The sequence below is a fragment of the Rhodamnia argentea genome, chromosome 9 (genome assembly GCF_020921035.1).
Source record: "Rhodamnia argentea isolate NSW1041297 chromosome 9, ASM2092103v1, whole genome shotgun sequence".
NCBI classification, from domain to species: Eukaryota; Viridiplantae; Streptophyta; class Magnoliopsida; order Myrtales; family Myrtaceae; genus Rhodamnia; species Rhodamnia argentea.
Genome location: NC_063158.1, coordinates 4,081,137 through 4,096,078, shown reverse-complemented (window position 1 = coordinate 4,096,078; position 14,942 = coordinate 4,081,137). Strand labels below are relative to the sequence as shown.

At 41.0% G+C, this 14,942-nt stretch overlaps 1 protein-coding gene across 7 annotated transcripts; it reads right to left on the bottom strand.

Annotated features, from left to right (window-relative positions):
- Window positions 1-4,332: 4,332 nt before the first annotated feature.
- Window positions 4,333-13,695, bottom strand: LOC115736976 (oxysterol-binding protein-related protein 2A). 7 transcript variants are annotated; one of them, XM_048285158.1, is made up of 12 exons: window positions 13,535-13,672; window positions 13,057-13,486; window positions 10,704-11,063; window positions 10,229-10,325; window positions 8,841-9,280; window positions 8,320-8,478; window positions 7,426-7,593; window positions 7,151-7,291; window positions 6,712-6,933; window positions 6,488-6,607; window positions 5,120-5,310; window positions 4,333-4,657 (listed from the first exon to the last, which is right to left on the bottom strand). In XM_048285158.1, exons 2-11 carry the CDS (start codon window positions 13,474-13,476, stop codon window positions 5,131-5,133), a joined length of 2,307 nt encoding a protein of 768 aa, XP_048141115.1. In that variant the 5' UTR covers window positions 13,477-13,486; window positions 13,535-13,672; the 3' UTR covers window positions 4,333-4,657; window positions 5,120-5,130. The 7 variants fall into 7 exon arrangements, with proteins under 7 accessions (XP_048141115.1, XP_048141114.1, XP_048141117.1 ...); XM_048285157.1 differs by having other exon boundaries at window positions 13,057-13,693; XM_048285160.1 differs by having other exon boundaries at window positions 6,488-6,601; window positions 13,057-13,692.
- Between the last annotated feature and the right edge of the window lie 1,247 nt (window positions 13,696-14,942).

Below are 14,942 nucleotides of genomic sequence, written 5' to 3'. Positions count from 1 at the left end.
CGCTAATGATGTACTCACGGACTTCGATGATTGCATATTAAAACGTGCAACAATTGTCTCAATATATTTCTTTTGAGACAGACATAATAATCCTGCAATCCTGTCACACAAAATCTCCATACCCAAAATTTTCTTTGCAGCACCTAAATCTTTCATCTCAAACTCAGCGCTCAACTGCCTCTTTAGCACATCAATATTAGACATATTTTTCGCTGCTATCAATATATCATCGACGTATAGCAGCAAATATATCAAAAACATGTCTTCCAATCTCCTAAAATAAACACGGCTATCCATCCGACTTTTCGAATAGTCTTGACTAGCCATGAAAGTGTCAAACCGCTTATACCACTACCTAGGAAACTGTTTCAACCCATATAAAAATTTCTTTAACAAACAAACATGGTCTTTCTTACCCGAAATAGCAAATCTCTCTGGCTACCTCATGTAAATCTGCTCCTCCAACTCATTGTGAAGAAACGCCGTTTTCACATCAAGATGCTCCAACTCGAGATCTTATGCAACAACTAAGGCAAGTAAAACACGAATAGAAGTATGTCTTACAACAAGAGAAAACACCTTGTTGTAGTCAATGCCCTCTCACTGGGTATACCCCTTCGCAACAAGTCTAGCCTTATACCTCGCTCACCAGGAGTGCCATCTTTCCGTTTGTAGACCCATTTACTTCCGACAATTTTCTAGCTATTGGGTACTTTAACTAGCTCCAATGTCCGATTTCGATGGAGTGATTTCATCTCTTCACTCATAGCCCCTAGCCACTACGATGACTCAAAAGTAGCTATTGTCTCAGAGTAAGACGAAAGCTCATCTGTCTCTACCTCATCACCTATAGTCAAAGCATACGCAATATCCGTATAACTATAACGTACGGGTGGTTTAATTTACCTTCTCTGTCCGTCTGCAGCTATACTATGCTGCGACTATACCGGTTGTTCACTATCACCGACTTTAGGAACTGCAGTCTCATCTACGGTCTCAACATCTGTTACCTCCGAAGTCTTCGAAGTCTCCACCCGAAGCTTCACCTCACTACTGACACCATGATCTGTTTGCTCTGCTGATTGTGTCTCAGAACTCCTCTGTCAAAGCATTACGGTTTCGTCGAAGATTACGTCTCTACTGATTAGAAAACCGGGTGATGCGGGATCGGTGCACCACAGCCGGTAGCCTTTCACCCCATGTGCATAACCCAAAAATATGCACTTTTTCGACCTCGACTCAAGCTTACCATCACTCGCATGAGCATACGTAAGACATCCGAATACTCGTAATTTGGAATAATCAACGGGTTTCCCCGATCATACTTCCTTTAGAATCTTCCACTCAATAGTATATGATGGAGATCGATTAATCGAGTAACAAGCCATGTTCACCGCTTCGGCCCAAAATTCCTTGCCTATTTCAGCATGCGAAAGCACGCTCCGAGCCCGCTCAAGTAAAGTTTTGTTCTTTCGCTCTGCCACGCCATTACATTGTGATGTCCCGGGTGCTGTGCGGTGTCTCACAATCCCTTCTCTTTCGCAAAAGTCGGTAAAATCTTTACTATAAAACTCCATGCCGTTATCGGTTCTCAAGCACTTGATATGTTTATTTGATCGCTTCTCAATCAATGCTTTAAATTTCTTGAACCGATCAAACACGTCGGATATCCGCTTCGGAAAGTATACCCATACCTTCTTGAAATAGTCATCAATAAATGTCAGCATATAATGGGCACCTCCTTTCGAAGGAATCGGAGACGGGCCCCAAACATCTAAACGAATGTATTCTACCGATTGCTGGTCGAATGAATACCTTTAGCAAACTTAATCATGCGATGCTTCCTAAAGATGCAGTGCTCACATAAGTCTAACTTATTTGTCTTCCGACCTTTTAACAACCCCATGTCACTCGGCACCATCGTACCTACCTCACTCATGTGCCCTAGACGCATATGCCATAAATGAGTTAAATCAGAATCTGACTCACTTGATGAAACCGCAGCAGCGCCTGTCACGGTCTCTCCTAGAAGATGATAGAGAGAACTTGCTTTCTTCTCTTTCATCGCTATCATGACACCTCGAGAGATCTTCAGCACTTCACCTTCAGCGGTGCACTTACACCCGATATCATCGAGCGTCCCTAGAGAAATAAGATTCTTCTTGAGCTCCAATATATGTCTCACATCTGTCAATGTACACACTACATCATCATGCATCCGAATCCGAACTGTCTCTATCCCTACAACCTTGCAGGCTGCGTTATTCCCCAACGGAATTCTACCACCATCTGCAGTCCGGTAAGTAGTAAACCAGTTCTTATGAGATGTTATATGATAAGAATGCCCCGAATCTAGCACCTATTCGTCTCTTGACGAACCCGTAGTCACACACAAGACAACCTCTACATCACTAGTGCTTTCCTCAAGAATATTCGCCACACTGCTTGTGGCTTTCTACTTATCACATATGTTTCTCAGCTTATGACAATCTCTCCTAATGTGCCACTTCTCGTGACATTCAAAGCACTTCACGCGTCCCTTGGACTTTCTATGGCGTGATTTAGACCTATTTTTACCTCTACTGCTACTAGACCCTCGCCATTGTTCTTTTCCCCGAATCATTAGTCCTCGCGCTACATCCTACGCTAGATTGTCATCTCGCAACTTTCTCTGCCACTCCTTAGAAAATAAGATGGACTTTACATCTTCCGAGGTAATCATAGTATGCCCATGCAACAATGAATCGATAAAGTGCTCCCATGACTCTAGTAAAGAAGCTAACAACATCATGCCCCGCTTTTCATCATCAAGTGTCTTACCGACATTCTTCAAATCCATCATGAGTTTATTAAATTCATCTAGGTGGGTTCTGATAGACGTACCTTCGGTATATCCGAACCGAAACATTCTCTTCAACATATATAAGCAATTGTTTGAACCCATCGTTACATAGATGAAGTTTTGCCCACAATACTACGGTATCCTTCTTCTCGCCTATATCTATTAACACTTCATCCGATAAATTCAACAGGATTAAACTTCTAGCTTTCCTCATTACCACATCCTTTTCAGGATCTGTCATCGTTTCGGGCAACTCGGCCTTGCCCTCCAATATTTCTGCTAAACCTTGAGTTATCGATAACGCCTCCATCTTGAGGTTCCATAACTCAAAGTTGTTCCTCCCATTAAACTTATCAATTTTAGCTTTCACTCCGGACATAATTTTAATCACAGAATATCCAGATAATAATCAGACAAGCAAAAAAAAAGCCTCAAATCACAATCCGTAATATCCGATCCAAGCTTTGATACCAATTATTATAAAAATTAACATGCGGAAACTAACTAGGATCTTACAAATAAGTCATTGCAAAAAGCGCAGAGAAATAACAATGAATGATAAAGAACACTAGAGATTACGTGGTTCGGTCCAAATATTGGTACCTATATCCACGGGAAGAGCCGGCAAGAACAATTTACTATAATCGGAAAATCAGATTTACAATCGCTCAATACACTCGTGTTTCCCATACCTAAATTATACATAAACCCTAGCTGTTTAGAAATAAACAACTTACAATTGGATATAATAAAATAAAATCACGGACAGATCAACGTGTTCAAGCCCAGGCGAAGCTTGACATATATCTTCTTCTCGAAAACGCTCTGTACGTTTTCTCGTGCAGCTCCTTCACCCTTTTAATGACGCTAGATAAGAAAGTCTCCTTTTCTCTATCCGAAGTTCCCTTGTTTGCCCCTCAAAAGGAATAAAAAATAGATATATGTGTAGAAAGTCTCCTTTTCTCTGTCCGAAGTTCCCTATTTGCCCCTCAAAAGGAATAAAAAATAGATATATGTGTAGCTAGGGGATATCCACTTGCACAGTCAAATCTTTGATAAAAGATTTGGACTTTCTTGACCAACTTCCCACGGCATATTGATATTCCTTCCTAGAAAAATACTAATTCAAATAGGCAATATTAATTTCGAAGAAGTTATCCAGTGCACGTCATGAAGATTTTCTTTTAACAAACCATATTCGAACACAAAATCGAGACAAAATTTAACAGTTTGAATCTACATTTGAGATAGTAAAATTGCCATGCCTACCTTGTTGCAATAAAATTAGTTCAAAACGAAACATAATATAGCATGCAGGCGTCGATCTCACAAACACACAAACGTAAGTATGATAATCCTCCTCCACATTAACCGAGATTGTCTGCAAATTTGTTTCATCAGTAATTCGAGTGAATGAATGAGCTACAAAGCAGTGAGATGTAACTTCCTGATCATGAAAGACGCTACCAGTATAATCTAACACAGTAATATGGACAGCACATTTCCATCTCTCCCCCTTCTTATTCTTAAACAAAAGCAATTTCCACTGAATGAGCGTGAGCCAAAGGCAGTTCTTCTTTGTAGAAATTACTGAAGACCGGGGGGCCGTATGAAACTGCATCTCACATAGATGCCCCCCCACTAGAAAAGAATAATTATCGAAGTCCAATTTGACGATTGGACTTGAATCTAAGAGATTAGTTCTCCAACTTTTGGACTAGGAATCAAATCTCGAATGTGACCCCCTTGAACTGGACGTCGCATGAAAAGGCTTCTTCGTCTGCACAACTTGATGGTAACTCTTCAGGATTCTTCCTGTATCGGCAATCAGGCTAACACCGTGAGAAATACTGAGAACAACCAGCTAACAACGGAAAGCAATCTTGCAGAGGTTAAATCCATGCTTGGCACACGTTATCTAGCCATACATTTGTACCTTGCACCTGCCATGCTACTACAGTGTTTTTCCATGTGCCATATTCATGAGCATGTGTCGCAGGTCGACACTCCTGTCCATGACACATGCTCATGGCTACGGGCAATTCATCCATCTTCCAGTCAAAAAGTACATCTAAAAGCATTGAGGATACAATTCTGTGTTAAATTTATGCACTCTTCAACAATGATGGCGACCTCTGCCTACAACTATAATCTGCAGTGAATATGATTTTTTTTTCCTGTTTTAGAACAAAGCTACTGAATTTGATTTGGTAGAAGCAGCAAATAGGATAGATCATGGAACACAGAAGGAAGATGCAAGAACGAGAAAACATGCACCTGACTTGACATTAAGAGTTACAAGTGGATTCCCCAGTATCATCACAAAACTCGCCAAAGATATCTGGGCATCCTTCCCATTTGCAATGTTGGCGCGCTTCCCAATAGCCACCAACATAGCGAAAAGGTCCACTCTCACCCTGTCTCTGGAACCATCTGGGCTTCCACCCATTTTCTTGCAATTGCCTTGACTGCGTGAAATAGGGAGTGTAATTAACCAATATTTTGAACTCTAGCTAATTCAATACTGCTTAATGAATTGAGGGGAAAGAACACACAAAAAATGCAACCCATAGTACCAAAACACTACATCCATCTGAAACAAATTCATTTGTTCAGTGACAAATGCCTGGAGCAAGGTGAAGGAAAAAGAAAGGGATCTTCTACTTTATTGCTAGATGCACCCAATTTGGGATGAATATAAATTTGTATTGTGTTTTCTATACGTCTACTTCATGGGGCTCTCTCCTTCTTTTTTATTTCAATCGAATGTATCTCCTTGATCTAGGAATAGCGACATGCACTAGATTAAATAGTTTGTAAATCAGATTTCACCAATTTGAATCTCTCCAAAGATTTAGCATCCATCCAAAAAGAGGACCAAAAGCATTTAAACATAAACTTCCTATTTGATTGCCGAAATAATGCTGAAACAACTCCCCAAGTAAACGGGACTCAATGCCCATCTTCATCTTTCAGAGAGGTCATTTATAACTACAGGAACATAGCTTTAATTTCTGGTTACATCAGCCATACCAGTTAGAGTTGGTCACATGGGCACAGATTCAAATTGCTTTGCCACCGAAACCAATTAATAACATGCATAAATTTTTGAATGATCATACTGAGAGTTGAAAATTACCGAAAGCAGGACTGCTCATAACCAATGTGAAAATTCTTGAGAAAACAAAAACGTGACAAAATGCTGATTATTAATCCAGGTGATCTCTGGGCGGGTTGCGCTAAGCCTGAAGATCAAGCCTAACTTGTTGCATAGGCCTTAACATCAACATCACCTTTATCCCAAACTAGTTAGGGTCAGCGGTCGATGAACCCAAAAATAAATCAAATAAAAGCAAGACCGATTGAGGGAAAAGAAATAATTATATAAAAATATATAAATATATATAGGGAAAAAGGACTAAAAAGGACAGTCATAAAAAGAAATGCATAATATTTTCAGATCTGGCACGTCCTTATAACTAAGCACCCTTGCCCAATTCCACCTTAATATTGACTATGGGCTATTGGGCTTCGACAGGTCCAGCAGGGCGTTCGGCCCATAATCAAGTCTAATTATTGCACGTGTACATAAAACTGATGCAAAATTTCAAGCTTAAGAAAGCATATTGCAGTGAAATGTCATACCATTCTCTGCCTCTTCTCCAAACGCTGTTTCTCCACATTTGCCTTCTCGTACTCTCCATTTTCCAAATGACGCTGGTCAGGCCTGAGTCTGGAATCCGTAGGTGGAAGCTTCTCCTTAATCCGTGATCAAACAACATGAATCAGACTAAACTATAAAGAACGATTAGAAGGGACTAAGGGAAATGCAGTTTCATATGAACTAATGGGATGAGCACATCAACTACCTGCGATCCTGGAGTTAACTCATTTAGCGTAATTGCAAATGACGACATGTTGTATCTAGTGGGAGTAGGTGGCCGCTTGTTACACTTCCACAATAAAGATGCGTCACTATAATTCTTTAGCTTCCTGGTCCCCTCCCCATCTACATAGTATATGGCCTCGTCCCATTTCCCAACTATCGTGGCAACTTTTCTCCCTGTGACATCTTCAACAATTCCATGGACCTATATATTGCAGATACTCATTGCTAAACACGTGATAGAATACTCTACATCGTGATTTATCATAATCAGCTTAGATAACTCAAAGCATTCAAACAAAGGGGAGGCATTGGAAAATCAACAATATTCAGAAATTAGAAATGATATTAATGCTAGAAATATCAATAAAATTTTCAAGAGAAAAACTCAGTTCAAGTCCACATTCAATGCCACTTCTAACCTGGTGAGGAGTTCGGTCAAGAATAGATGGCTCTTTGAACTTTAATTTGCATGAATATTGGCGGTTACCATGTACATTCATGACGCCGTGATGATCACAGTAAACTTTTCCAATTATAAGATTGTTGATGCTAGTTGTTACCTAAGAACATAGGAAAAAATCCCAGCTGTATCAGACAAGCAAAGGATTTAGCTAGCCAGCTACAAAACCAAAACACCAATTGATAACACTAGAGAAATTCAATCTCTGCAACCGAATGTCAAAGGTGTGCACACCTTATTCCACTGAAAAATCTCGCCATCATCAAACTCAATGGTAAGTACTCCCACAGGATCAAGCTGAATAGACTGTCCCCAAAATTTTGTCCTTAAATTGCTGTCACCCCAGAATTTCCATCCTCTTCCTTCACAATGGCAAGCAATGAGAGTTGGGTGGTGACTAACCTGGAGCAACAGAAGGCACAAGCACCAATAAACCAGGTTCAAAACCAACAAAAAGGTTAAGGAAACAAGAGAGGCCATAGTTTTTGTATCTTGTCCATCTGCATCAAATTTCAAGGTTATACATCGTTCCCGGAAAAAATGCGAATCATGCATCGGCACTTCATATCAACAATTTAGGAAGCCCCATTACTGTGAGTACACATGGCATCCACTCGCCTCTTTACTACTGCTCTTATTTCATGTTTCGAGATGTCGCACCACCGGTTGCTGCATCATCAGCACATTGGGAACGTAGATAGTTATATACATATAAAGACTTCTTTCATTTGGTTCCACATTTCGTACCCCGACATAATAATCAAGGCCTCTCCGGCCCTCCGACTTCTACCATAGAGGCCAACAATAGACAATAACTAACCCCAAAAAAATAAATAAATAAATAAATAATCTCAAAACTCTTAAAAGACAAAATTGCCAGATGAATAACCATGAAAGGGGCTGGCGATCTCTGACACCAACTTCACATTCAAACACGATTATATAGCAAACCATAAAGTGATAGGCATTGACACGAATTCAATAGATAGATAGGCTTTACAGCATAATAGACCAAAGCATAGTGGCTATTAAAGACACGTCTTGACAAGAATATCGAACACAACTACGACACGTGAACATGAATCACCAGTGGTCCGTTTCTTTTTCCTATGAGTCTCCCTTACTGACCTTCTCAGAAAAGAAGCGAACTCCTCTCTCAGGATAGTCAGCTTCATAAGTTTCCCCCAGTAAAGGGTTGAAGGGTTTGCAATGCCGCCCTTTAGATGAAGCATACCCAGAAACGGCAAAAGCTGCAACATTCAGAATCCTTAGGAGACTGTTACCCTGCTAACATAATACAAACCCAAGAACAAAGTGTCAGAAAATTAAATTAGCATGTATCACATGACACTCACAAATCATGCATAAATAGAGCAACAAAGAGAAATATTTGGGAGGAGCCAAACAAGCATGGAATCAATTCAAACTTAGAAGCACATAACGGGTGGTTAATCTACTACACAACAATTAATCGTTCTTCAAAATGATGTTCCAATGGAACTGTATCAAAGGTCAGATGAGGAAAAGAAAACCCTCGAATGGCAACCAGAATGTGCATCTGCTAGCGTAAAGTTAGCAGTATGTACTCCCAATTGTTCACAGTTAAGGTGAAAAGGATATGGCTGAAAACAAGTCATCTTCACTCTTACCGCTTTTCCATGCTCGTATGCTTGATCTAAAAGATATGAATATTCGAAGTCCTCAAAGCATTTCTGAAGGGATGAAATTGGCTCATTGAAATAAACAGGGAGACAAACTCGGGTAAGGTCTTTTCCCACATTGTCTTTGATCAGTGACCATAGACTGACTCCTTTCTCTTTCTCTACTGGATCAGGCAGCTTCTTCCGTCTACCAGAAGAAAATATTTCAGTATCACAAACTTCTTCCTCTGTATGCATTTCCTTCACATGCTGACTTTCGATGTCCTTGCATCCATTATCTGCATGGGTTGTTTTCCTTACCAGCCCACTGGTAACAGAAGGTTCAGTAAAATACTCTTCTGTATCAAAATATGATGTGTAATCTTCATCTGAAACCTCCTCAGCTTCTTGTTTCTCAATGTCATCAGACGATGCAGTAGTGCTGCATTCTGGAAGGAAGATTAGTGGAGACAAAACACTAGGTCAATTGCGTAATGTAAGTTTCAGACGGTACATTCAACCAATTCACACTTAAAAGAAAAATGCAACTACAATATGGTTCAGTCTATAAGTTTGAATTCCAAGCAATCCAAAACACAAAGGCATGAAAACCGAACACTTCTCTTCAGAATTAATATCTCAAAGAGGGAACACAAAAGCAGTCCAGCTAAAATTCAAGCGGCAACCATGGAATATTAGAGACAAAACAAGACAACTTGTAAAGTCCCCGCAAGAAAAGGGACAAGTACCTAATTGACATGGCATCATTTTCTCCTCGCATTTACATTAGGACCACGCAGAATCTAAAACATGTAGATAAAACTTGCACCTAAACTTGGCAGAAAGCTGTTTATTATGCTCAAAGGATTTATAAAGTGCAAGAGGTGCTTTTAACATGGAACATAAATTACCATATCCTCCACAAAAATAGATCTCCCATAATAAGAAACAGAAAATAAGAAGATAAGATGATCAGGCTTTCTAAATAAAGCTCAAAGTTTTGTTTTTATCAACCAAGAACCTGGTGATATTGTTGGGACCTTACGAAACCATGTGTCAGCCATCTTTCCGCATTTTCAGTACGGATTTTGTAGAACATTGATCAGACACAATTATTTTCGTCAATCAGTAATAACATTCACCAGTAATTTACAACGTCACTCTTTGTCTCTTGTATGCATGCTCTCTATAACATGTGCATGTGCACGCTTGCATGTTGGAGCAGACGTGCATCATGAGATTACCCTTCGGAAATAGGATGCCACTACGAAGATAACATCACTACAACCACCACCACCACCACCACCACGACCAAGAGAAGCGAGCAATCTGATGTGGAGAATACATAACAGAAAAGATCAGTATCCTAATTAAGAAGGGTTATGGATGACACGCACCACAATACTTTCCACGGCCTATGCTGGAAAACTCATGTTTTGGCAACACGTAATCAGCATCATTAATCCCAGGGGCTTCAGCTTCTAAATTAGCCGCCTGCACATCGATGAAAAGGTCATTATACGTGGTCTCAGCTTCTATTCTAGACCAGGACAAACAATGGCCAATTTTCAAATCAAACTAGGATGCAACAGAAAGAACGAAAAGGACTAAAAAGAGAATATGAGAATCAAGACCATCTACATATGGAGACTATTAATATAATGTACTTCCCCAATTACATAACTAGACATATCAATATATTCTACTTCCCCAATTACATAACTAGACAGAGCAAGGATGCTCACGGCAGCGCAAAGTTAGATGTGACACGACTACCAAAATACGACAATCTATGTTATGAAGCCAACAATGAATGAAGACCAAAAAAGAAACCACGAAAACATGCTGCATAATGCAATGAAGTTAACTCACCTCAAGTTGTCTGAGTGTGTCAAGCAAATTCGTTCGTTCTTCGCAAAGCAATTGAAGTTGTCCTTGTACTTCAGAAAACTCAGATAGCACGATCTGTTCGCAATCCGTCACAGCATTTTCGCAGAGTCCCTCTTGAATTAAGCGCTTCCTCAGTTTATCAGTTGATATAGACAGATCATTTGGTACCAGAGAGTAGTCATCTCTAAGCGATCTGGACGGAAACAGGCTTCTGGTCGAGATCAAGGCTTGCATCCAAGCCACCCGGTCTCTTTTAGAATCAGTTCTTAAATGAAGGGTTTTTGTTGCTGTAAATATGTAGAAACGCCGGTCATCGGACTTGCTTTCTCTAAATGACGAGATCTACAGAAGAAGAGTGAATGACGAGATTGCTTAATGCTTGTGCAACAGGAGACACCTGAACTTCCATTGGTCAATGGGAGGTAACGAACTCACATGCCAAGTTAAAAAATAACAGGATCTTCCATCATAACAAATGAGAAGGAACTCGCATGTGAAAGTTCAGCAATAGTGGGCAACATTATCAGAATAAAAGGTGGTCAAAACATGTAACGTCGCATTTAAGTGCAATAGAATTGCTTTGAACAAAATAAGAGGAGTCGAATCACCTGCGCAGCTCCAGACCGTAAGCAAATCGAGATTCCAGGGTAAGGTTTAGCTTTATTTATTTGACACAAACTCCGACAGCAACGGATCAAGGCTAAAGAACCTAGTTCGACAGAGAGACGTTCGACGGGGAGAACTTAATTCCTCACTTGAGGCTCGCAGCTTCCCAGGTTTTCACAGTTTGGGAGAATAAGAGTTGGTTGCTACTTGAGTAAGCGTAAGGATTTACTGCGGTGGTGGCGAAGAAGAACACGTTGCTACTTGAGCAAGCGTAAGGATTAATTGCGGTGGTGGCCCGGTGGGGGGGAAAGAACAATCCGGCGGAGCGCCAAAGGACAGAAACAACGCTTGCTTGATGATTAAAACCAAAGTGGTAAGCAAAATCGGAATCGAGAAGATCGACACAAGGGCCAGCTACTGGTCCCGATCCTGGATCGAAGCCCCCAGCCCCACGTTTTCTTTTTCACGGAGTACTTTGGTAGAAAAAGTAAACCGAAGTTTCTTAAAAGAAGAAAATTTATTTAGTCAAAGAAGACAAACGCCTCAACGAAGACACCATATAGAGAGATCGCCCTTCAGGCGGCAGTAAAAGACGAGGCGAACCTTTAGATAATTGCAATTACTAGAATTTTTCCTACCAGAAAGAGATGGGGATTCTTCATTTTCAAACAATACAGGAGGACCTTGACCTTAGCGGAAAATAATATACATGACTACCAGAAGAACCCGACAAAAACCATGAGAGTAACAAATTTTAAGGAGACATCACACGAAAGAAGTGGAACCAATAAGCCTTACTCGGCAAATCGACACTGAACTTGGCGAGTCACAGGCCTTTCCCGGAAGGAAACCAAAGGAAATCCTGAGCTGGACGAGCTTAAAATGGCGTGAAAAAGAGGAACACAAGATCGACGAGGAATGAAAGATCATTAGATAATTGTAGACGTTTCAAAAGTAAAATTCCAATCCCCTCATCTTTTTTCCCTTCTGCGAACGGCGTGACCCCGGTTGATACCTCGACACAACAACAAAACCTACAAAAAAAAAAACACTGAGCTGCCCCTATCGACACCACCTGCTGATGTGACCCACTAGGAATTAACACCCAGTTAAACTGGGAAAAGGGAGAAGGAGCTTTAAAAAGTACGTTTAATGTGAAAAAAAAAAAAAAGCTGAAATTGAACCAGCGCCCGGACAAGAGAAAAGAAAAAGATGAGCGACCATCGGTTAATAGGATGCTCTGTCCCAGATATCGAAGCAGCTTCTATCCAGACAATGGGAGAGAAATCTTTCCGCAGAGAGAACAAATTTGGAAAAAGTCGGGTGAATTTTGCGCATCGAAGATATTTCCTATAAAAGGGTAATCCGATCGCTGGCCACTCGAGAAGAAAAAGGCAATTCTTGTGATGTCACGCCAAATGTTTTCAGAAGGGGTAAGGAAAGAACATCAGAACAGAGGAAAGACACTGCTTGGAACTTTAGCACATTGGCGACCAACAAATCGCAGGTGGGCTTCGCATTTCGTTGGACGATTGATTCAGTGAATGATGATACACGTTCAGAATTTTCATGAGTATGATTTAAAAAATTACTTTTTTAATTGTACATTGACAAAAAAAATCGAGCGGAAATTAAAAAGATGTGGACGAAGACTCGCGAAAATTGCAGACGATTATATGCACGCGAGCACCGACGAAAATGCCGTATGAACGCGCATTACCAATCGTACCTTAAGCTGTACAATGCCGACGGTCTTCTGGGGCTTCCGCCTGCAACTCCCGCCATCGGCCCTCGGAACCTTATCGACCGGAATGCCTCCGATCAACCTGACGTCGTCCTCTGGCGGCAGCAGATTCAGGCTATCCGTCCGCCGTATCTTCGAGTACGACAGCGTGCCGTTCCGCAGCAGGAACCACCGCGATCTCCAACCCTTGCCGTAGTTCGTCCACTTGTACAGGACCCCGGCGACGATCGGCTCAGATCCCGGCGGCGGGCGGCCGGCGACGCCGCCGTCGGATCCGCCTGGGAGGGCGAGGGAGCCGGCCGGCATGCTCCGGGCCCGGGCGAGCGGGACGTCCGGCGAGGCGCGGCCGACGCCGGCGCTCTCGAGGGAGATGCAGCAGAGGGGGTGCAGCTCCTTGACTCGCATTGCCGATCCCCCGGCCGCGCGCGCGATTTCTTTGGGGGGAGGAGGAGGAGGAGGAGGAGGGCTACGCGCGGCTTCTCATACGACCGGGCACCGCAGCTGGCGCACGCACGTAGACCGGGAGCTCGAATCGGCGACGATTCGCGTGTGGTTCGAGCTGCGATGGCTGTGTGTATTGCTGATGCTGCAACAGGAGGAGGAGGAGGAGGAATGGGAGAGAGAGCGAGAGGCGTTTCGAGTAATTAAATAAGGGGGAGGGGGAAGTGCTCCGTCTTGCTTGATTAGTCAGTAAAGTGGGTGTGTCAACTGTTAATCCCAAAATCCCTGAAACACTGGCTTTTAGGATTGTATTTAGGATTCCTATTAATGCGCAAAAATTCGGGTGCGTTTGGATTTTTTTTTATATTTTTTTTAAGATTGATAAACTTAAACTCAGTCGATTTCGCAAAAAAAAAAATTGAATGATCTGGAAAAATATTTTCCTAAAAATAATTTCGTGTGCCGCTTATGAAAGTGATTGAGCAGAGAATAATTTCATTGTCCGTGAAAATGTTTGGACGTATTTGCGGTTGCCTAATTAGTTCAAACAATATGAGCAATCATTTTACCAAAAAAGAAAGATTTTTAAAATCATTCATTTTTCAAGAAACAAATAGAGCCATGAGAAAATTTATCTGATTTTTTTATGGCTTTCTCCCTTGAGTTAAAAGCATGTTGTCCTATGACACGCAGACTATGTAATCTTCTGCACGAGCAGCGTGTAGCGCCATTTGGTTAATCAACTAATTTGCAAAAACGTAACGTCTTGCATGAAATGTTTTTTCCATAGTTTTGCAAATAATTTTATCTCTTTTATGTTCAATAACCTTTAATCGAGATGTGGATTTTCAATCTCCCTGTAGCCTTTTCAATTACACGATCATTAGGGGTATTCTTTTCAAGTAGTGGTCATAGAGAAACTTCCTTAATAAAAGAAAGTCCAATGTCGGAATGATTGATGACCAGCTATGTTATCAAATTTGACTCTAAGTCAAAAGTAAATGTCGGAATAATGCGCAGATACTAGATTGCAAATAAACAAAAGAAATTGCATGAAACTTTTAAATGAATCAGAATATATGATTTGCATTCTTGGATGTTATGCTTGCTTTGATTGCAGAAGCTGAACATAAAACTCCCAATGGAGATGATTGAAATGAGTGGAAAAGGTAAAAAGCTTACAATATACAATTCGACAATTTTTATTATTAAAGGCGAGTAATGGAATTAAAAAGCTAGATCTAATTCTAATTCGGAATCCGAGCTTTAGACAAAAATTTAATCTAATTTGATCCGTTACAAATGATCTTACTACCACCGAAACTTGATGTGCTTCTCAATTTTCTTGATGCGCTTCTCAATTTTCTTGATGCCTTGATTGCTTGTGTATTTGTTGATTGATTGGTTGTTGAATGTATGGGGTTTATTGT